General features: G+C 36.4%; 3 protein-coding genes across 6 annotated transcripts; all 3 read left to right on the top strand.

Moving 5' to 3' along the window:
* The first annotated feature begins 496 nt into the window (after positions 1–496).
* On the top strand, positions 497–2,627 carry LOC113060517 (neudesin-like). The gene is made up of 4 exons (XM_026229483.1): positions 497–932; positions 1,041–1,101; positions 1,491–1,594; positions 1,734–2,627. Exons 1-4 carry the CDS (start codon positions 798–800, stop codon positions 1,908–1,910), a joined length of 477 nt encoding a protein of 158 aa, XP_026085268.1. The 5' UTR covers positions 497–797; the 3' UTR covers positions 1,911–2,627.
* Positions 2,628–2,734: 107 nt separating this feature from the next.
* LOC113060516 (T-cell activation Rho GTPase-activating protein-like) lies at positions 2,735–8,743 on the top strand. 3 transcript variants are annotated; one of them, XM_026229480.1, is made up of 11 exons: positions 2,737–3,856; positions 4,190–4,512; positions 4,840–4,918; positions 5,053–5,112; positions 5,434–5,503; positions 5,736–5,878; positions 5,990–6,151; positions 6,270–6,379; positions 6,473–6,641; positions 6,799–6,907; positions 7,360–8,743. In XM_026229480.1, exons 3-11 carry the CDS (start codon positions 4,892–4,894, stop codon positions 8,370–8,372), a joined length of 1,863 nt encoding a protein of 620 aa, XP_026085265.1. In that variant the 5' UTR covers positions 2,737–3,856; positions 4,190–4,512; positions 4,840–4,891; the 3' UTR covers positions 8,373–8,743. The 3 variants fall into 3 exon arrangements, with proteins under 3 accessions (XP_026085267.1, XP_026085265.1, XP_026085264.1); XM_026229482.1 differs by having other exon boundaries at positions 2,735–4,512; positions 5,739–5,878; XM_026229479.1 differs by having other exon boundaries at positions 2,737–4,512.
* Positions 8,744–9,254: 511 nt separating this feature from the next.
* LOC113060515 (radixin-like) lies at positions 9,255–20,872 on the top strand. 2 transcript variants are annotated; one of them, XM_026229477.1, is made up of 14 exons: positions 9,255–9,455; positions 12,008–12,091; positions 12,547–12,642; positions 13,620–13,894; positions 15,847–15,930; positions 16,015–16,161; positions 16,416–16,512; positions 17,343–17,506; positions 17,740–17,870; positions 18,060–18,161; positions 18,374–18,531; positions 18,912–19,046; positions 19,181–19,444; positions 20,147–20,872. In XM_026229477.1, exons 1-14 carry the CDS (start codon positions 9,441–9,443, stop codon positions 20,309–20,311), a joined length of 1,917 nt encoding a protein of 638 aa, XP_026085262.1. In that variant the 5' UTR covers positions 9,255–9,440; the 3' UTR covers positions 20,312–20,872. The 2 variants fall into 2 exon arrangements, with proteins under 2 accessions (XP_026085262.1, XP_026085263.1); XM_026229478.1 differs by having other exon boundaries at positions 9,260–9,455; positions 18,386–18,531.
* The last annotated feature ends 2,780 nt before the right edge of the window (positions 20,873–23,652 follow it).

The following is a 23,652-nucleotide window of genomic DNA, read 5'->3' as shown; positions in this document are numbered from 1 at the left end:
TTACCATATAAACGGAAAGAAGGCTTACATGACATCCTAAGCAGCTAGCCTTGTCTGAAGTATAAAATTCCACAGTTTTTGCTCCATACATTTTTTATTTGTAATTGCATGAGTACGGGCTAAATGTACAAAGGCATAATAGAGCACATAAGCTACAGTAATAAACTGACGGTAGAAATATATGTCAGTTGTACAATATTCCATGTTGAAAAATGTTTTGGGGTTCAGTTATTTCATTTTTCCATATAAATATTAAGATATTTTAAAACATAACCTGCATAAGACGTGGCTTGGATTTTTTTTCTAATGCATGGACTTTACAAACAAAACAAAAAAAAAAGATTCAATGTTGTTGTAAATGTAGAGATTCATAAAACTTTGTGGATAATCCCCCATGAAACCGTGGGAATGCACTATTTTAAAGTCCCGAGGAGGACCGTGCTCAAAAGGAGAAGTTTCAGTAGTGCGCGTCACTTCCGGACCACCTCACGTGAACGGAGAAACAGAAACTCGCGGCTGGAAGTTTAGAAAATTCCGAAGCAGAAGTTACAGTGTTACAATCTAAGTCTCGGACCAAAAATAACGATACATTAAAATGTAAGACCGTTAAGTCCTCAAGCACCACTCACAGAATCCGTTTCAAAACAAATAAAGCATTTACAAATCTGATTGTGAAAGCTGATCCAAGATCAGCATAAAATAGGCTGAATGGAAACCAGACCCTCCTATGACAACAAGGAAACTGCTGCCGCAGACTCGGTTCCTACAACATATAAACCTCAACACGACAGTCCACGATGTTTTATGCACATATTGTTGTATTATACATCTTACTAAGTATTTGTTCAACAAATGAAAGTAAAATAAAACACGCATCAAAACCGGTGCGTCTGTTTACCGAGGAGGAGTTGCAAAGATACGATGGGAGCGAGGTAAGCTACGTGTTGTGTCACACAAACACTGAACTAGTCGATATTTCTTCAAATACTAAATGCAAATTGCATTTACTAAAGATATTTAAACGCCCCCCACCCCCACAGGAAGGACAACCAATTTACATGGCCATTAAAGGTGTTGTGTTTGACGTCACAGCTGGAAAAGGTTAGATGTTTTATTTAACAACGTTCTCCGGGCTTTTGTGTGCTAGAGGAAGTTATCAACGTGTTAGAGGAACTACATCTATCCGTGTAATTTTTAATAGACAAATGCTTTGTTCCTTATTTTGCTATTTGTGTAAACCACTTGGCTACTAACTTTCCAACAATGGAAAAAAATAAACTGGGATTCCCAGGGCTATTTAGCATAAAGTTCCAGGAGCCATGGGAACTCTTATAGTGAAATTGTGCAGTTATGTTAAGTTCTACTCTATTTCATCACCTAGAAATTGTAATTCGTGATGGCAGTCTATATAGATTTACGTAATCAAGAATGACAGGGGCGTTTCTTGTTCAAAGTGTGTGGAAACCCTGTTGTGTTTCTTTTATTTTCAGAGTTTTATGGAAAGGGAGCACCTTATAATGCCCTTGTGGGCAAAGACTCAACCAGAGCTGTGGCCAAAATGTCCCTTGACCCAGCAGACCTCACTTATGACACTGTAAGATGGGTATTTTAACAAATTCACAACTGTGCCACAGAAGAAAAACATTTCGTTTCAGTTTCTTAATATAAACCTGAATATTGGATTCCACCAGACTTTTCTGCACTAACTTTTTTACACTATTTCTATTTGTTAGACGGACCTCACTGAGAGTCAACTACAGTCTCTTGAGGAGATATTCAAGGGCACATACAAAGTAAAATACCCCATCGTGGGATACACCAGCAGACGCGTTCTCAATGAGGACGGCAGCCCCAATATAGACTTCAAACCCGAAGACCAACCCAGTTTCAACATTAAAGATGAGTTTTGATGCATATACTAATTGTCTTCCAATAAAGCTATCTAAAAGTCAAATCAAAAGTTTGAATCATAGTTGTTTGTGACCTTTGTCTTTACTCTTAAGTGGGCATGTGTACATTTGAGGTTGTCTGGTGGTCTTTCAGCCTACAATCATAGAAAACATTATGATGCATACTGTCCCACGTGGGTTTTTCCCCGGTGGGCTGCTTTGAATGTCATTCAAAGTGGCCACCTACAGGTGTGATTAAAAAAAAAAGACATAGGCTTATTTGTTTGACACATTTACATGTATTAAATGATGTTAAATAATCATTTTAAATGCTTAAGAAGTGTCTGTAATTGTAAACGCATGAAATCTCTTGGTTTCTATCACTGTACATGAGAGGAAAGTTTGGTGATTCACTTCATTTAGAAATTGAAATTGCTTGTGGTGAGAGGTTTCATATTACAAATTAAGCGTTAAAATATCATTTCACAACAACATTTTTACTCAAACGCCAGCTCAGTCATAATTATAGTGTTTGTGTCTAAGCTTTAAGAAATGCCCTCAATGACCAGAAATGTTTCTCGTGAATCTGATAGAGAGAGATAGAGAGAGAGTTTGTTATTTCAGCTTGTCGGACTGTCATATTGGTGTCAAATAAGAAATCTAGATGCAATGTGTTTATGAATTTCTGAAGAAACACACAGGCAGGTGTCATCTGGTCTAAAAAAAAAGTTTAATGTGGGTCAGGCAGTTGGAAAACAGCTGTTAAAAAATTGTGTTTATTCAATTAATATATATATATATATATATTTAGGATTGAAAAAAAAACAGTATTTGAAAAAGTAATCTTTTGTAACATAATTATTTATACTGTAAAAGTAATGCATCCTTTATGAATAAAATGTGTATTTTATTTATTTTATGAAATACCTATTTTTTAACTCTAAGGTATGTGCCTAGAAAAAAATAAAATAATTCAAACCTAATGAGAAGTGTTCACTGGCATAAAAAGTGTGACAAGAAATCTAGTTCTGCCCAGTAAAGATAAACTTCAAACTTCAGATATAGATTTTTATTGACTTTTCCAAAACATCAAAAAGCTCCTGATGAGAAGGCAGTGACCTCAATTTCTGAGGAGACTGTAAGCAGTAGGTGGGTATGCTGAAAACCATTTGGTCCAAAGCAGTTTTTTTATTTTCATAATGAATTGACCTATTATGCATCTCATGTAAAAACATGGGGGCTGGACGTTTTCATGAACGATAGTGAGTCAGTCGGCAAACACTGTCAGATTCAGAGTCTCAAAATGATAGTTTACTTTTTGTAACCAAAATTCCCCTGGGTCTCATTAACATTTACAGCAAAATAGTGAATCATTGTAAAAGCGCCTTTACTGTAAACACTGGCCAAGATCAATTATGTTTCTATTTACCAGAAAACCTTCAGAAACTAAAGAAAGAACTCTGAATAACTGTCCTGCATTTTATCTAACAAGTTAAATGGAGCTGTTAATGATTGCTGCCTCATGTCATAGACTTCAGGAGGGTTCGCCAACTTCACCATAAACCGCTCCATCTGACCGACAAGACATCAGCTGTCATCAAGAAGGCCCAACAATGCCTTCACTTTCTCCGAAGGCTGAAGAAAGTGGAACTTCCTATATACTAGCCATGACCCTGTTTAACAGAGGGACACCTGAGAGCCTGTTGACCTATTGCATCTCGTCCGGGATTGGCATACGGTGGAGGAGAGACACAATCTCAGCCGGACTGTGAGAACAGCTGAGAAAATTATTGGACTCATTGCCACAGCTACAGGACTTCTACTCAGACCACTGTGTGCTGAGAGCTGGTGGCATCCTGAAAGACTACACACGGCCATTTTATGGATTGTTTACATCGATGCAGTGAGGAAAACAACTTATCTGCTAAACAGCTTTCTTCCTACAGCAGTCAGGCTGCTAAATCAGAGTTTGTGACTTTATTGTGGTTATTTTCTATTATTATATTTTAATACATTTAAAGTATTTTAAATAATTTTACTAGAATATTTATGTTTTAGTATTTCTTAAAATGTTTTACTGTTTTACAAGGCACTGAACCATAAGCTGTGGACGTGTGAAACACAATTTGACAAATAAATGACAAATAAAGCATCTATCTATCTAAAGATATTAATCTCTATTGTTTATGACTTCACTTCCATGTCTGATTTATTCTAATACAGAAAGATGTAACATGATATACATGTTTTTGAGCCTGTTGATCACGTAATTTGATATGAACTTTCTCTCATTGCCGTAGACTCTGTCACCCGCGTGCTACATGCTGCATTCATGCTCACATGAGTGACGTAGATATCACACTTTCCACCCTCTGCCACAACGGCTTGCCATTTGTAGCTAAAGAGGTGTTGATGGTGGGAGTCCGTGATGCTGCTTCCTGTCTCCATTGCACATCAGAATTTCCCCTTTGCCCGCCCACTTTCATTTTGTGTAGAGCCTGGGCTGTCTCACTTCAGTCTGTCCGAGTCTCTTGATAGAGTCTGTTCTGCTCCTGAGTCAATGTAGATCGTTGCTTTCTCCAGCCACCCACACCGTTTGACCCCGACTGAAAATTTTAGAGTGGTGAGTAACATACTTATTTACATGTATTTTATAATATAGTGATGTGTTCTTGGTTATTTTTTTCAGTGTTTTGAAGCTGTTAGCTATAATGGAGTTTAACATTTTATGCATACATTTTTTTTTACTGTAATTTATATTACAGCTTAATATTTTACTAATAACTGTCATGTTTTAGAAGACTAAAATGTATTTAATTTTATTTTTTTAATGCATTATTTGTGCCATGAACTTCATGTGTTGATTTGCAAAGTTTGATTTTATCATTGCATTCTGTATTTAAGTTGTTATAGTGCTATAATAATAAATAAACCCGTTTTCACCGATCAGGTATTCTGACCTAGAGGACGGCATCTGTTGGTCATCACAACACAACAAACCTATGACGGTGCTGAGTGGTCACGGCGTGGTAAGTTATCACCTTCTCCAAACACTTTCACACACCTATTGTCTCTAATGTCATCATGGAAACTGATTACTACGTATTTGAATTGACTTACTTCCCTAAATCCCATTGACAGGCTTTTGTTCTTTCTCCTTCAGCCTATTGTCAAATCGTCGACCCAAAGCAGCATGGACGTAATCAGCATCCCAGCCAAAGATGTAAGTATTGATCCCAAGATCTTGCGCATACAGCATTCCTTAAAGCCTTCTGATTGATAGATTAGTGCAATTATGGATTCTTTTAAGGCTGAGTGTTGAGAACAAAGCCTACAATAGGATGCTACAAAGTCCTGACCTGTTAAATGTCAATAAATCTCACTTAGACATGGTTTAGATGTGATGTTTACAAAGCATTTGTTCTGTTAAACTCTTGTTGCACCAACCCAGAATCCCCCAGTTACTATGTTTAGTTCTGTTTTTAATTAGATATACATCTTAAGTGCTTTGCTTCATCTGATTGATTGCTTTCATTTCTATTAGGTTCCAGTGAATATGGGATTCTCCCTTAGTCAGCAGACTAAAGCCAATCTGACCAACACCTCCCACAATGGTAAGCTGAAAGTCTCACTTCTGTCTCACTTCTGTTCTTTGAAATGTCATTGCTTTTTAATAGTTTTTTTGGAATCTTCATGTTGAGAAGAAAAAAAAGAAGAAGAAGAAACAAAAATAAAACTAAACAAACAAACAAAACAAAAACAAGTGTAAATGCAGCTTACTGTAAATTAGAAAATATCAACATATGTTGGTACTTTTTAAAGAATATACTGTCTGTTCATATTTAGCAGGAAACATCAACCAAAGGCGCTGGAAGAAATTCTTCCATCAAGTACAGAAAAAGAACATGGAGCATCCCCAAAACACACTGTTTGGGCGACCCTTGTCTGATGTCTGTCAAAAAGATGGGTGTCCTCCCAAAGCAATTATGGTAAGAATTGTCATTTTGTGATACCATAGAACTTCAATGCAAAACCATACACACATCTGGTATTATGTGTATGTGGTTTTAGTATTTCAAATGTCTTAATTTCCTTTGCAGGATATCTTTACATTGCTGCTGAGAAAGGGTCTGTCCACTGAGGGGGTGTTCAGGAAGGCCGGGAACGCCAGGGCTCTCAAAGAGATCAAGGCGCAGCTCAACGAAGGGATAGAAGTGGATCTGAAAGAGCATTCGGTCTTTTTGCTTGCAGATCTTGTCAAGGTAAGGGACAACCTTGTGCACTATGATTTAATTTGATGTGATTAACAGCAATTCTAAAGTCGAGAATATGCATAATTGATCATTAACACCTGTCTATTATGTGTGTTTTGATTTGCAGGATTTTCTTAGACAACTGCCTGGCTGTTTGCTAATGGTGGAGAAGTACAAATCCTGGAAGACTGCAATGGAAAAGGAAGGTCAAGAGCAGAAGTGTGCTGAACTTAAAATGTAAGTTATATCTATATATTTGAATAAAAAGTGTTTAGTGTACCGGTAAATAAACTGTGATTGTGACCAGGTTTCCTTCATGTTTTACTTTAGGATGATCAACACACTTCCTGAGCCGAATTTTCAGCTCTTGAAGCACTTTATGGTTCTGCTCTACCACATAAGTGAGAATGCAGATAAGAACAAGATGAGTTCCTCCAATCTGGCTACTTGTGTTTCCCCCAACTTGCTCAAAACAGACACTATGGAAAAGATGGAAGAGGTGAGTGTAGTGACTGAAACAACAAGAAGAAAAGCTTTAAAACTAGTTCCATATGCAGACTTATTTTGACCCATTTTAATGAGATTTCATAACCCACATGATCTTTTATGTTGCTGATGTGCCCTTTGATTAATTCATGTGTATCTTGTATTTGCAGGTGACGAAACTGACTGAGTTTCTCATTGACAACTGCCCTCAAATATTTGGTGAGGATGCATTGACACTCTTTGGAGACTCTGATGAAGATGAACTCAGCGATAGCCAAGGTACATTTTTGAATATTTTGTCTTTGCCTATGCACTGGAGTTACTACTGCAGATTCATTTCAATGGGGATGAAGAATTAACATGGTCTCTTAATAAAATAAACACACAGAGATAATTATTGTTGACGTACAGTAAAAGTATAGAGCTATGAAAACAGTATGGACTGTATAGCTGATTTGTTAAAACAAACTGTAGACATCCATTGACCAATGAAAATTTGATAGAGGCGGGTCCAGTTGCACCTTCCAAAATCCAATTGGCTATCCAATTCCCACTTGATTTCAAATTGAGGAAGCTATTTCAACAGCCTCAAAAAATCTTACTAATTCCCAACTGTCCAGGTTCCTCCAATGTATAGGCAGTCTTTACATACGGTGGCACATATTTAGCAAAGCAAATGTAAGCAAAATACTTGATAATTAATGAGTATCTGTCCTCGATTTCCCCTTCAGACTCTATTTCTTCGCACCGTCACGACTCTGCGTACGACAGTAATGACCCTGATGATGACGTGGACTCTATCAAATCCGCCACTGAAGAGAAATCCCAGAAACATTCCAGCGCAGAGGAACTTTGGACAAAAAAACTGATTCGCAGACGTTCAGAACCAGTAATCAACCTCAAAGAGGGAGTTCATCAGCACCTTGCCCTCTCCAGGAGCCAGACAGAAACAGACTTTTATGACAAACTCTTAACAAAGCAGATCTCGGATGACTGTATTGTGGTTAGAGCAGGCAACAGCTTGGGGAAGAGCAGGACATCCTCTAAAGACGGTTCGTATTACTCTTCAAGTTCACTTGAGAGTTGTTTCTCCAGCTCTTCGGAGAACTCTATCCATAACAGTCCTCTTATTGGGTCTTCATGCAATCAGAGAAAAGCCCTTCAACGCAAACATTCATTCCCCACCCGCCAATCGGCACCTGCACCGAATCGCTCAGAGACCCCCAGAAAACGCTCCCAATCCATGAAGAGCGCACACATCAGAAGCAGGACTGTCTTCGGGCGAAGCGGCTCCACCAAACGGGCCATCGAAAGAGCCCTACGCCACAGCCAGACCCTACCTGATGTACTGAAACCTCAACCGGAGCCGAGACGCTTGTGTAGCCAGGAGGTTTTTCAGCAGGTGGACAGCAGGATACCAAGCAATCCTCCAAGTTATCAGCAAGCCGTTCAGGACAATTCCCACATCGCTCTCTCGAGCCGTAGATCATTGACTGTACAGGATGCCAGGTGTCTGTCAAAGAAAACGTGCAGCTACTCAAGATCTTCTAGTGAAGAGACATTGGGATTATCTTCTGGGAAACAACATTTCGATATCCACAAAAGAGACAATAAAGAGACATGTTGTGATCGTATGAGTGGATTCTCCTCAAAGTTGAGACAGAGGACCACATCTGAACCTGGGTATGAAGCATCAATGCCAGTTTGGTGCAATCAGAAAGACCTCAGAGAGACATATGTCTGATGTATTGTTCATTTGTATTATTTGTTTTTGATTTTTTTGGTGGAGGGGAAATGTCTTTTGCATATGACCTCATAATGAGGCGTTAACATTTCAGGGTTTCAAGTGCAATTCAGTTGTGCTGAATATGTTGAATTTGATTCTTCATTTTTGTCCAGTCTTTCGTGACAATGTGTTGTTCATGCCCTCTGTGCTTTGATTCTACAGCACCCCAAAACCAAAAATGTGACTGAAAGGCACTTTGAGGAAAATTCACTACATAGAATTTAAGTTTTTGTGCAATGTTTGCAGAACTAATGTGCATGCTTAAAAACAATGCAAATCATATGTATGTCTTCTCATCTTCGCATGAAATAAAGACAACATAAAGCTAAAGTCAAGTTGCCATACACTTTATGAGTCACTAAGAAAAAAAGTATTTAACAATCATTTTATTATTATAATTTAAGAAAATGCAACTTATACAAAAAAAATAATGTTAAAAAAAATTCACTATTGTCTACAGTGAGCCCAAAACGTCACACACAGAATTAGATAATGTAATTGAAGTAGATCAGGGGTTTGCAAACTTTTTCATGTCAGGACCCACCTTCAGAGCCAAAAACTATTTAAGAAATACATATTTTTTTGCTTCTTCACAGTATTAAACAAGAAATTAAAAGAATCAACGATTCAGCATTGAGATATCTAGTAGGAGCCGTCTAATGATTATACTGAAGCGATGATTTATTTACATGGAACTATCAGTTCAGTGAGTGAGTCACATGTTGATTCAGTAGCCGCCCTAAAAGATTCACTGATTCACTGATTTAAAGCAGTGTCTTGTGTCCTCTTAAACGAACATGGAGTCATTTGGCGAGCCCGATCAAAGGTTGAATTTACAGCTGCTGGCACGCTTTAACTCGAGTGGTCTAATGTGAACTCATTTATCGTATCTGCTGGGGCGAGACTTTGCCACCATCAATCGAAAATGACTCATAAAAGAGTCTAGTGCTCACTGTTCAGATCGCTCGCGAGCACGGCGCGCGTCTCTGTTTGTTTTCTTCAGCTCGTCCTCACACAAGACTGACAATGCCTCCAAATCCTGCAAGTAGTTCTTTTCTTTTTATTAAAAACATAAAGGTTAAGTACATGGAAAAAAAACGAGCCTACAGTTTCATTAATGGGAACAATTATGTAAAATATCTGTATTACACAAGGATTTTGAGAATGATCTTTCTAGGCTACAATATCCCATATATTAATCCATGCTTATTTCTAGAATAATGTTATGTTTAATGTTGATACATTTGTTGAATCCTGTCTTGTTCTGAGGTGTGTCTTACAACAGGCCTCTGTCATAAAGACTCCCACATTAAAAATAAGTTTCATAGCTTAACGTCAGTTTCATATTTTATTTAATAGTTTTGTAATGTGGTCTGATTGACAAAATCCATGATGTTAAAACAAAAGAGAGTCTTAAGTATATATATATATATATATATATATATATATATATATATATATATATATATATATATATATATATATATAATGTATTGCTATATTACCTTTATAGTATTATTATTTTGAGAAGTAATTGTTATTTATGCCTATAATTAGTGTTTATTCTTGAAATTATATTATAATTTTTATATTCCAAGTTGTGGTGATTACCTCAAACTTTAGAAGGATACTACTATTAATTTGATGGTTAACATGAATGAGTCTTTATACATTAACTAGACTTAATGAGGATAAGAACATGCTGCATGTTCATGCTGCGAAAGTAAAAGATTAGCTAGATGCAGATTGTGCTGCTGTAAATATATTTTTGACGTTAGTATTTGATTAACAGGTTTTAATATCACTCTAATTATTATCCTTTCAACATTCAAGATCGATAACTGGTAAACCAGCTTATTCATCAACTTTTTTAAATTCTTTATAATTTGTAAACATTTTTAGATCTTTCAGCGAATGCTGAAATGTATATTTTATTCTTTACGAGAAAGCAGTCTAAAATATATAATAATAATAATAATATAAATAAATAAAACATACTATACATTTTCTGCCAGGACATTAATTTCACAGACATTTTTGTTAACGGTTTGCATTTCTGAAAACATAATAAAAAACATAATAAAATTTTATATGGAATAATCCTTATCTATAAGATAAGAGAAAAATACGGTAATAAAACATTGCTAAGTTTGTTCCCATGGTTGAATAGCATATTATTATTGTATTAATTTATGAATTATTTTGTTAAAATGAAATAAAAAACTCTGTCTATTATCAAACAATACACTTTTTTAGAAAATATGTATTTCATTTCAATTTGATTGATTGAATTGTAAAAAATAAATCATCCTCAATACAGGATGATCACAGACATACTTTAAACCCTAACTGTATGATTATTGTTTATTCAGCTTTCATGAACTAATGAAGGGACTCAGGGAATATTTGTACTTATGCTTTTTTACAATATTTTTAATTTGAAAACATTACAAAACCATTAAAATTCTACAGAAAAAGGGTGATAAAAAGAAATAGTGACTAGATATAGCATATAAGAACGCATACATGTTAACCAGAATATTCATATCCATTTCCATTTGTGAATTATCCAAATGCATTTAATAAATCTAATATAAGCCTAAAGCTTCTCTAAGCCTATGAAGAATTACTTGAGCACAAACACTTATCTGTGATTTGAGGGGAGTGTGTTAGCACCCTTCAGGCAAATGAGACGTGCACGCTGTGTTATGACGTACTTTGAGTCTTTCCTCCTGTTAGATAAATCTGCAGTCCTGATGGTTGCTCATGGAGGTGGCGACTGCTGGATTAAACACTAGCACTCACGCAGTCGCTTCCATTGTTAGGCCAAACCCAACCGAGAGGACAAGCTTTGAAGATTAGAGATTATATCAGCCATGCTGCCATTGGGATCACTGTTTATTTTCTATAAGGACAAGCTGAAGTTGCCAGGAATAAGCAGCTTTGTTGTCACTTAGAGACAAAACCCAAAAGATTTTTGAAAGCATGTGCTAATCAATGTATCATGTGAATTATGCATGTAGTATGGTTGTCATATTTAGAGTAGTGGCAGCAGTCATAAACTCCTATTGTGCCTTATCTAAGGGCTTGCTGATAAAGGTTCATTTTCATGAAGTAACGCCGTACTCTACTCAGAAGATCAGAGACCTTGTACTTTCAAATTCATTGCAATTTTTTATTAACATTGCTATACGTGAATTCTAACTAAAACTGAGATTGAGAATCAAAGTGGACATATTCACTGGTTTATTGATTTTCAAAATAAAGTATAGTGAATTGTATTATTTAATAAAAACATCTACATTTGACTGTGAGAGCACATGTGAAGTCTAATTAAATGTAATAGATTTTCACCATAAATTCAATGGTTATTCCCAATGAAAAGTCAAAGTGAAAGTTTTTTAGTGAAATAAAAAAAAATATATAATGGTAATAATAATAATAATGTAGTGTGAAATATTTAATTAAATGAACATTTTAAAAAAAATCTGTTCTGCTTAATGGGATATTTAACATTTCTGTTCAAATACCATCACATTTTTGTCTGATTCAGTGACGATGGAAAAACACTCACTTATATTTGTCCTCTGCAGATCAGTGTCCGTGTCAACACGATGGACAGCGAGCTGGAATTTGCAATCCAGTCGGATGCAACAGGCAAACAGCTCTTTGAGCAGGTAAGCAACAGCCAAAGCCTCCTGAAATCCTCCAGGATGATTTTTTGTTAAAGCTAACCCAGTGAGACGATGTGAAGAATCACCTGTCTTATGTAGTTTTTAACCCTATACCGATTACTGTATCGTACACACATTTCAAAGGCCTCTGAATTCGAAACATGATAAAAACTTTATTTAAAAAGTTATATTTCACTTCCTGGACTTTAGCAGCAGGTGTTAAACATGTTTAGCTTCATTCTGCATGCTGGGAAATAAAATAACTAATAGCTAAATATTAAGTAGAGTACCTATTCTAATCAACTAAGACGAGACTCCCATTGCTTGACCTAAAACACAACGTCATGGTGTTTATCAAGGGTGATTAGATGTAGATGTATGTTTTAAATGTATGCCAGTTTGTTCTCATGCATTTAGTATTGGCTTAGTCACTTTATCGTCTGTGTTGATCTGTTCAGGTGGTTAAGTTGGTGGGTTTGCGTGAGGTCTGCTACTTTGGCCTGCAGTACACAGACACCAAAGGCTTTCTGACATGGCTCAACCTGGACGACAAGGTATTATTTTTATTTTTTTATTTTTTATATATATACATATTTTAAAACATCTTCCTGCACTTAAACAAAATATCCACTTAATATTAACAATGCTTTGATTTGAATGATACCATAAATTGTGTAGCGTAATGAGGAGGGAATTGATATAGCTCATGATTTTTGCATGGAAGATGATAAAACAGACAAAACAATCCCATAGATTTACTGGCACCCAACTCATATCTACTAAATATAGACTAAAATATCATAAATGTAGGAGTGGGCTGTTTTGACTTGAGTAAGCATTTAACCACCATAGCAAACATTCAAAATACCCTAGAAACTGCACAGGGATGTTTCTAAGTATATGTTATCTATAGGTGGAGATGTAGGTGTTAGCCTTATTTTACTACTCTTACATTTACTGCTCTGAAGGCTCACCTTCTGACATGTGATTCAACATGTTGCTGGATGCCTACAACATTTGATTAAGACTGTTGCTTATAATGCAGTAGGGGGACTGAAATTCAGGTTTTTCAAATTCACTCTAGCTTTGAATCACCTCAAATACATATCATCATATAGTAATACATATCATAACCAAAATATCTGCACTGTATAATAATATATAAATAAGCATTGTACTGAACTTTGCCATATAGTCATTGGCTTTGTATATTAATACTCCATAATACAAAACGTTCATGTTACAAACAAATTGTAACATTGCATGTGCCCAACGACATTCAAAAGAAACGTCTGTCACTTATATACCCAATAAAGAGACTCTAAAGGGATATAGTGATGGGGGGGGTAAAATACATGGGAGGAATATTTGTATTTGTGAAAACTGGCTTTTGTGAGCAAACACATAGTTTCTTGGAGGAACCTAAAATTATTTTTTACCTACCATTTCATATTACTTTGATCACCACTTGTGCATTCGCAGAGTTTTGTGTGCCACAACCCAACATTCATTCTTCATTCTGATTCCGTAGGTGTCCTCTCAAGAGGTGAAGGAAGAAAACCCTCTGCAGTTCAAGCTTCGGGTCAAGTACTACCCTGAAGAGGTGTCTGAGGAGCTGATTGAGGACATTACGAAAAAGCTTTTCTTCCTGCAGGTGAAGGAGAGCATCTTGAGCGATGAGGTCTACTGCCCCTCAGAGACAGCCGTTCTGCTGGCCTCTTATTCTGTTCAGGCCAAGTTTGGAGACCACTCACCAGAAGCCCACAGACCTGGATACCTAACGAGTGAGCGGCTCCTGCCTCAGAGGTGAGTGTGGAGACTACTCAAAAAACATTCATTCACTGCTTTCTAGTGATCAGAAATTACTCGCATACCGCAAGTGGTGCTTGTTCATGTTCCTGGAGGTCTACTTTCCTGTAAAGTTCAGTTCGAGCCCTGCTCCAACACACCTGTTTGTAATTATCAAGGGTTCCTGAAGATCTTAATTAGCTGGGTCAGATTGGGGTTTTGATTGGGGTCGGTGCGGCACCTCGCAGGAAGGCATGCTGAAGATCTCTAGGAATATAACTGAGGACTCTGGCTTAAAGGTACAATTTGTAAGATATTTGCAGTAAAATATCCAAAACCCACTAGGCCAGTGTTATATATTTTGTCCAGCTGATTACTAACAAAATCTCTACTAATTCCCATTCTAAACAGTGACACGGGGCAGTGCAGTCGCCTGTCAATGACGTTAGTTACTCTTTGCTACCTCCTTTACTGACGTAGAAACCACATGACAACAGTGTCGAGGACAAATGCGGAAGTAGCTTCGCAACAAACTTCAACTAGAGAAAGATGCCGATCTCGCTTGTGATTCACTCGACAAGCGAGTAGTTTTGATTCGTATCTTTACAGAAAACATATGCTATTATAACGATCAACAAGATTAGTATAATGGGGCATACAGGCCAAACGCGGGGCATCACGTCTCTAGACCCACGCGAGGACGTGTCTGATTCATAGTCTGATCAGGTCTTTGCATTGACTTTTTATGTAACCTACTCATGCAAATCGTTGAACTCACGTTAAATCCATGATTTATATTTCCGTCTGGTTGATGGCCGTCAGCGGTTGGGTAGAAGACAACAAATCCCATCATTCCATGCTCCTTCTTAGCGCCATCAAACCACACGATTGTTATTGTTTTGGTAGTGCGCCCTCTAGTGGCATGTCCTACAACCTGTACCTTTAAATTGCTTAATTAGAAAACAATTAAATAAAAATAAATAAAAGAATCAACACAGATTATAATCAAGTTGGCTAAACATATTTTCATTAAGAATGTAAAAGCTGACATCATTTGGACATGTGAGGAGAATGCAGAGTTTTGTATTCATTTAGTAATTCCAAACTAAATGATCAGAATTCAGCTAAAATAACAGACTTTTACTAGGTTTAATAGTAACGTGTTACAAAAAGTGTACTTTATTCAGAATTTTACTGAAATCACTTCACTATTGTTGCTATATATTCATGTAAAAATAAAATAACCATAAAAATCTGCACTTATCTATGCTTATTGTTGGTGCTGCTTCTAACCATCTAAAAATCTTTTTAGGTATGTTTGAGAGACTTCTATTTAGCTTTATTAAAAGCATAAACAAACATTTACAAGAAACAAACAAACAAGAAGCTACTTAATATTCCACCACATGTGAAAATCAATATAAAATTAACATCACTTAAAACACGTAAAGTTGCAAGTGTAACAAGTATATATATTTATTAATTTATACAAGTTTCCAGAAAAAGAAATGCATGAAAACATATTACATATTTTTTTTAGAATATAATAATCGTAATCTACAAAGAATTTGCAACGGCATTTGCATGTTTTGGCCACTTTTAATTACTGATAAAGAAAACTGAAACTCTGAAGACTCTAAATAGACAGAAATTATTCATATTTTGGCCCCAAATATATTTATGTTACATGGTCAAAACACTTTAGTCATATGATTCGTAGATTAACCATGGATTTATTATAGTAAAAGTAGTAATAATGTATTTTTTTTTTGATTGATTATCATTTGTATAAACACAGTTTTACTACAAATACTACAGTTAAACTATGGTTAGTGTAGCAAAACAATGGCTTATTTATGGTTCCCTTGGTTTAACTATAATAACCATGTTTTTTAGGATTTATATGTAGTAAAACCATGGTTCATGTTTCCAAATGGAAGGTGTGTAGATATGATATTCTGTGTTTTCAGAGTGCTTGACCAGCACGAACTCTCTGAAGAACAATGGGAGGAGAGGATCCAGATTTGGCACGAGGAGCACAGAGGCATGCTCAAGTGAGTTGGACTTATATGCTGCCATTCAGCTTGCCTTCGTGTCGCTCCACAAGTTTATAATTTCTTTACATTTTTCATAATCAGGGAAGATGCCATGCTGGAGTATCTAAAGATCTCACAGGATTTGGAAATGTATGGCATCAACTATTTTGACATCAAGAACAAGAAAGGAACAGACCTGTGGTTAGGCGTAGATGCATTGGGACTTTACATCTATGGAAAAGAGGAGAGGTAAACATTTTTAAGAGCAGGGCTTGGTTTTTTAGAAACAGTGCCAGCGTGGCAGCTCTCATGATTGTGTGGTTAATGAAACAAGCCAAACAAGTCAACACTAACACATTGTGCTTTATTGAGAGGTCTTTGCACCTAAGGACTAATGGGCTGCAAAGTCTGTGATTTTTCTAATGTTTATTGAGAAACACAAAAAAGAAAATTAAAAACGGTCAGTTGCATGAAATACATTTTGGCTGTTCTTCATTACTTAGGTTGACTCCAAAGATTGGATTCCCTTGGAGTGAAATAAGCAACGTTTTATTTGATGACAAGAAGTTCATAATCAAACCCACTGACAGAAAAGCTCCTGTAAGTAGTTGCATCAATCATTTTATGTCTTTTTTTTCATCTGGAATTATTGTTTGTGTGGGCCAATGGCAAATAACATCTTAGAAGATGAAGAAAGGAAAAGTCTTTTAAAAATCGAGATATTATGAAATTAAATCTTTGTATTAATGCTGGTTTCCATGTGGCTTTGAAAAACTTTTATACTTAAAAAAATTATAATTTCAATTTAATGATTAAATGAGAATTGTCATGTGGAGTAACTATTTCAAGTTATAATAGTAAAATAATGTATTTTTCTAACACCTTGAATATAAATCTTAATCTTTATTTTCTTAAATTAATAAATAAATAAATAAATAAATAAATAAATAAATAAATGTGTCTGTGTGTGTGTACTTTGTGCATTTTTACTTTCTCAAAAAAAAAAAAAAAAAAAAAAAAAACATTCTGTATAGTTTATAAGCGTTTTGAAAAATGGGGACATGGGTTATGTCCTCATAAGTCACCCTCTCCTTGTAATACCTGTGTCATAGCCATGTCATTATACAGAGTTGTGTCCTGATATGTCACAAAAACAAGAGCACACACACACACACACACACACACACACACACACTAGTCAATCAAGTGTTCTGAGTCTTTTTTCTTTATATCATTATATTAGGACATCTGAACCCCCTGCCCTGATATTTTTTATGTTATTAATGTTAACATTCTTCATATGAGAAGTCTATTCAAATGTATGTTTTTTTTTTCAATCATAAAGGCTGGTTGGAATATATTTACCATCCTATTTATGCAGACGACATTATGAAATGTGACCCATTCTGATCTCTCTCTTGTTCTTACAGGACTTTGTGTTCTGTGCGTCTCATCAGTGTATGAACAAGCACATCGTGGAGCTGTGCAAGGGAAACCATGAACTTTACTTGCAGCGCAGGGAAGCTGATACCACTGAGGTGCAGCAAATGAAGGATCAAGACAGAGAGGAGAAAGAGCAGAGACAGATGGAGAGGTGAGGACACAATGTTCATTGCTCAGAGAGCGTCATTATCAATGACCAGCAAGACACCAGCTCAGGGCAGATCATCACTCATTTAAAAAAAAATGTACTGGCCAATAAACGATTTGTCTTTTTGTGTGTTATTTATGTTGTATATTTTTCCATTTGTGAAGATTATTTCCCCCCACAAAGAGTACATAATTAAATGTGTTTTCTTCCTGTTTTTTTTTTAACTTTATTTCCAGTGCCATGTTGGAAATGGAGGAAAAGGAAATGGAGGCAACGGAGAAAGAAAAGGAGCGGGAGGAGAGAGAGAATCAGGAGATGAGGATGAAACTTCACCAGTTTGAAGAGCAGTCCAATACGTTTGAGAGAGGCAAGGAAATGTTTCTACATATCTGATCTCTTTAATATAGTAATACATATTTTCTTGGATAGATAGATAGTTAAAAAAACAAACATTTATATAATACTTTGCATTATTACATTGCATATTTATGTATGGGAGAGAAGGTCATAAACGAGGAAGATGATGACGATACAAAGTCTTTAATAATCCACATAGGGGTACTCCATGAGGAGACGGCAGAAACAGACGTACAAGTCGACGAGACCGGACAACCAAACACTGAACTGAATGCAACTTATAAGGGGAACGATAATGAGGGTAATTGACAAGACACACCTGAACATAATGAGACAATCAACACGAGACAGAAACTAGGTCACGCAGAGAACATGAGGAATGAAAACACAAGACAGTGCTGTGGTGTGACATATTTATGAATTGTATATATTTCATTAATTAAATGTATCTTTAAATGTTGAATATTTAAAAACATAAAGTGAGTGACTGCTGCCTCCCTATGGTTGATTTTGTGTATTGTTCAGATCTGAAAGAGCAGTTTGAGAGCCCACGTGTACTGGAGGAAGACAGAGAGCGGGTGGAGGAGGAGGCTGAGAGACAGGAGGCGCTGATGGATGAAGAACAACTGGCCAGGCAAGATGAGGACCAGATGAAACCTCAGGAGCAGCTAGTGAGCGCGGGACACCTTTACACACACAAAACACACCTTAAAGGGGTCATATGATGCTGCTAAAAAGAACATTATTATGTGTATTATGTGTAATGCAATGTGTTGCAAACGATTCAGTCTGATTTGGTGAAATGGTTTGACTGGTACACTAAGCAGGTCAGGTTCAATAGAAAGATTGTTCGCGATTCGGACATCACTAGACGAGACAAAACCATTAAAAAACGAGGCATTTGTTTCATCCAGTGGGGACATAATTACTGATTATAATGGCTTATACTGTCTTTTGAAATCGCATCACATGACCCCTTTAAACAGTGAACATCTACATATTCTGTGATGGATTGTTAGTCAACTGAAGCTTGATTTTTATACATGTATAGGCAGCAGAACTGGACGAATACACTGCAGAACTGGACGAATACACTGCAGAACTGGACGAATACAATGCAGAGACTGCCTTGCTGGAGGAAGCCAGGAGAATCAAAGAAGAAGAAGCTAGTGAATGGCAGAACAGTGTGAGTTTTGAACAGTATACTCATGGGGTCAAAATTTTTGGGTTAATTTAGATTTTTGAATCCGTCATAAGTCATAAAAGTGGAAAATAGGGATACATTTTTGTTCTTATAATGGACCTCTCCAATTCTCTCAGGCTGAAGAGGTACAGGACGATCTGGAAAAGACCTGTGAGGACTTGCAGCACATTATGTCGTCCCCTGTGGCTGCTGCCCCCATGGCTGCTCCCATGTCCCGTACCATGATGGAGGAACCCTTAGGGAACTATAATGATGATCAAGAGGAGAACAACAGCATCTACAGTGCTGAGCTCCATGTGGAGGCCATAGAGGACCACCGTAATGAGCAGGAGCACATCCCAGAGGCAGAGGAGAACGAGCACACACAGAAACAGCTCATGGTAACTCGCCTGTTACGCTTTTGGGGTTTATGATTTATCTGATTCAGGAGAGAGTTGTTTGAAATTCAAACTGGTCTTATATTATTTTCAGTTCATTCACATACATATACATACATAACACTTACTTGTACAGTGATTCACTGAAGTTCAGTAAGTTCACTTTTTATGAAGGTTATGTTTAATGTTTTGAGGATTTTGAATAATTATATCATTCATTCAGGAGATTCATTTAAATAAAGAGTTGTCTTATTCTTTTTAAGTTTGTTCACCTTCATATACACACATAACACTTATTTGCAGTAGGGATTTTTATTCATCTCATTGGTTCATTGAATCTTTCCAACAGAGTCTAGTTTTCTTTTTACACCTAAAGACTGATCAGTTTATGTTAGTTATATTTCACTGTATCATTTATTAACCAGTTTCTGCTCAGAAAACTACAACGATTTACAATTTGCTTAGAGTTTTAAGCCTTTATATCCTAAATTAGATTAGTCTGTTCAATTAAAGACATGATTTATTCATACAGTTTGTTTACAATCAACATTCCACATTTATCTGATTCCTTCATGTATTTATATCAAATCACTGCTTTCATATCAAGAATCCATGCGTTCAGTTACACCACTAGTATGAACTATATTTCCATTGACCCATTTGTATGTACATTGTGACTAATTCGTAATCCTAAATTGCTTTTAGGCCCTGAACTCTGAGCTGGCAGAGGCCCAAGATGACACTAAGAAGACTAAGAACGACATTCTGCACAAAGAAATTGTAAAAGCCGGGAGGGACAAGTACAATACGCTGCGTCAGATCCGCACTGGCAGCACCAGGCAGAGAATAGATGAGTTTGAAACCTTGTAATGGCTGATAAATTCTCCAATTAACTTGCCACAAATGGCCTCACTTTATCTTTGCTGTTGAAAAGACTGGATTATTTATACAGTCTGTACACACTACACAGGTAATGTAGTTCTCATTTCTGAAAGATATGGAAAACACTCTTATTCAAGGCACTAAAATGATATGTGTGTGCTGCCTTGAGAACACTCTTGAGATCTTATTTATGCTGATTGTGCCAAAGGCTTGTCATCTTTTATGGGAACCTTTTAAGTAGTGCTACCTTAAGATCTTTTGCATTCAAAAGAATGTGGAGCAGCATCATGCTTTTATGTTTAAAAAGGAGTATCAGAAAAATGCAAATATATTATGATAGAGAATTATGGATAATTATCTAAAACATGAATATGACCAAATAGTGGCCTTAACAAACAAGTCAAGCATTTTCAATGCAAAGTTTTTTTTGTTTTTTTTTTGATGAAAGAAATGCTGCATTGTGTATTATATTAGATTGTACATTGTCATTGAAATATTAACAAATGATTTTGAATTAAATCTGCTGTCCAGTTACTGTGGGACATACAATGTATTGTTGTTATTATTATTTTACATTGAAGTTTGTTTAAAAAAAAATGCAGCCTAAGAAACGGGTTGACAAAGACAGGAGCACAACACGTTGATTGTTCAGAATAGCAGAAAGGTTTGCGTTGTCTGTTTACCCAGATGTCCTCCACTTACGCTCTGACCATTAAAAGAACTACAGTTTCATTCGCAGTGATGCGCAGATAGGCCGTGAAAGGCAAACTGTTATGCAAAAGGTGCGCCTGCAGGAGCCCAAAAGGACCACTGATATTTACTCAAGGACTAGAATGTTAATTATGTTGCTAGACATCAATTTATGAAGCCTGGAAACCGTTTGTTAAGATATGCGCAGGGTTGAATAAAACAGTGCAAGTGGTCTGGATTACTGTGTTCCACTGGAAAACGTTTCAGCCATCATTAGCTACAGTGACTTAGTTAGTTTCCTGAAAGCCTCTCATAAAAATAAAAAAAAATAAAAAAAAAAAGAAATCAAATAAAAATCTTCCATAGACTACATGTGCAGTGTTGTGAACACAAATGATATTGGTAAGACATTGGTCTATGATTCAGTTCCTTACAGATTGCCTTGATTCATTTCCTTACTAAACTTTTTGTCATCTTGTTTCCTTTCAATCAGTAAAGGTTTTGTATTTATTTGTGGCACTGATTTTGCACTGAGTGAAGAAAAGCATTATTTGTATATCATTTTGGCAATGTTTACTAGAAAAGAGGTGCAAAAGTTCAGAGCAGTAAGGCCTATGATTGATCAATTCCAAAAAATTTTTTTTAAACATGCGGTAATATAACCTGTTGAGATATTTAGAAGTGTGTTTTAATTTAATTTAATTTTTTTTTTTTTTTTATGCCAGTGATTTTTGACTGGGAATACCACAAATGTAACAAGGTGGGGAAAAAAATCTCCAAAAACTATACACTAAATTAAGTTATTATGACCTATGTGAGCAAAGTCAGTCAGTTTTAGTCCATTTTTTGGAAAAAGAAAATCCTTTCTGGGTCAAAATGTAATAGTAATATAGAGAAGAAAAATAGAAATAAAATAGAAAAGTAATAGTCTACACTCTTAAAAGGTTCGTTGTGGCTCCATGAAAAGCCTTTAACATCTATTGAACCTTTCAAATAAACAAAAGGCTCTTTATATAGTTGAAGAAGGTTATTTAGGTTATATTCTGCGGCATCTCAAAACTGCCCATCGGAACCTTCTTTTAAGCGTGCACTTCCCAAATGTATTTAAGGTGGGGGGGGGGGGGGCGTGAAATGCTATTTCATGCATACTGAGTTTTTTACACTGTTAAAGAGTTGGATTCCCATGCTAAACATCGACAAAGTTTCAAAAAATAAGTTGTAGATTTTGAAGGAGTATTTTTGTTTCAAAAATACTCCTTCCGGTTTGTCACAAGTTTCGGAAAGTTTTTTTCAGGCGGCAAGGAAGTCGACCGGAAGTTGAAGTCGGGTGGGGGCTGCCATCTTGTAGCAGAACGTCACTTCCGTTAGCATTCCCATTGACTCCCATTCATTTTGGCGTTTAAAGACTTCGTTTGTCCATTATTTATTTCTAAAGATACACGACAATGTATAAAGTGCTCCATTACCTTCTATGTTACATTATGGCCCCGAAGAAACAGTTTTTGTAAAAAATAGGCTAACGATTGCGTCATAACCACTCGACTCTCTGTCGCATTACCGTACAGACAGGAGGAGAAGCTCACAGGCAATTAACTTAATATGGCGTACTGGCGTTACATTTTAAAATACTATACAAAATAATGAATCAGATTACTTACTCCTGCTCACTCACGCAAAATAACTCCCTTTTGGTTGCGAGGGCAAGACAACCCTGCACAGATTAACAAAAAAAAAAAAAAAAAAACCCAGCATTAAGGGACCAGTGGATGGAGTTTATTTTTACAGAGCATCGACGGAGTGGTGCAAGTGTTTTTGTTTGTTCCCTGCATTTCGAAGATGCTTGTTTTACAAACAAGACCCAGTTTGACCCAGGATTTGCACATTGTTTATTTCTTAAGGATAATGCAGTCCCAACGAAAAAGGGTCACGATCGTGTGTTGGAACCGCAGGCGGTGAGTAAAACTGCTTCAAATATCTCTGTGTTGTTAACTTAGCTATCGGCATGTAAGCACATCAAGTAAACAACATGCGATGATGGCATCAAACTGCACTTTCCACATGTACAGCTTAAAAAAAAAAAAAAAAAAAAAAGACAACATAAAGAGGAACTTAGTCATTTTCCAAAACCGCTAAGCAAATATATACAGTTTCAGTACATACCACATAGAGACGTCCTGCTGTAGCTGGTGACGTCATTGCTGATGCTGCTCTTGTTAAATTTCAGCCTCTGGATCTGATTCTGGATCATAAATATACGCTGAATCTGACTGTTAGCCATGGTTTGTTTTGGATCTTTTTTCCCTCACGGTAATAATGTCACAGTTTCCAAAGGCTCTCAAAGCAAAAGCCTACTGGCGCTCGTGATTCTTTAGCTCCTCCCACACGTCACGCCTCCAGCGGCTCATGTTTTTCCGGGAAAAATCGGTACAGACTATCTTTCTCTTATGAATATAATAAAACTAAAGACTTTTTGGAGATATGAAGGATGCAGTACTACTCTATAGGTACTCAAGATTAACAGGATATTGAGTGAAAACGAGGATTTCACCCCCCTTTAAACAGCTCCAAAAAGTGACATTCTATTATTACTTAATAATTAGAATGTAATATGATCGATGACGCGGGACAGTTTAAACCTT

The sequence above is a fragment of the Carassius auratus genome, chromosome 42 (genome assembly GCF_003368295.1).
Source record: "Carassius auratus strain Wakin chromosome 42, ASM336829v1, whole genome shotgun sequence".
Classification (NCBI taxonomy): domain Eukaryota; kingdom Metazoa; phylum Chordata; class Actinopteri; order Cypriniformes; family Cyprinidae; genus Carassius; species Carassius auratus.
This window is presented reverse-complemented; position numbering and strand designations above follow the sequence as displayed.

Excerpts from the sequence above, each read along its gene's own strand:
- LOC113060517 (XM_026229483.1), top strand. The coding sequence starts at position 798 with ATGTTTTATGCACATATTGTTGTATTATACATCTTACTAAGTATTTGT. Across the intron at positions 933-1,040 it reads AAAGATACGATGGGAGCGAG|GAAGGACAACCAATTTACAT; the intron begins GTAAGCTACGTG and ends CCACCCCCACAG. Across the intron at positions 1,102-1,490 it reads TGACGTCACAGCTGGAAAAG|AGTTTTATGGAAAGGGAGCA; the intron begins GTTAGATGTTTT and ends TTTTATTTTCAG.
- LOC113060516 (XM_026229480.1), top strand. The coding sequence starts at position 4,892 with ATGACGGTGCTGAGTGGTCACGGCGTG. Across the intron at positions 4,919-5,052 it reads TGCTGAGTGGTCACGGCGTG|CCTATTGTCAAATCGTCGAC; the intron begins GTAAGTTATCAC and ends TTTCTCCTTCAG. Across the intron at positions 5,504-5,735 it reads GACCAACACCTCCCACAATG|CAGGAAACATCAACCAAAGG; the intron begins GTAAGCTGAAAG and ends GTTCATATTTAG.
- LOC113060515 (XM_026229477.1), top strand. Across the intron at positions 15,931-16,014 it reads GAGCACAGAGGCATGCTCAA|GGAAGATGCCATGCTGGAGT; the intron begins GTGAGTTGGACT and ends TTTCATAATCAG. Across the intron at positions 18,162-18,373 it reads TAAGGGGAACGATAATGAGG|TGTATTGTTCAGATCTGAAA; the intron begins GTAATTGACAAG and ends TGGTTGATTTTG.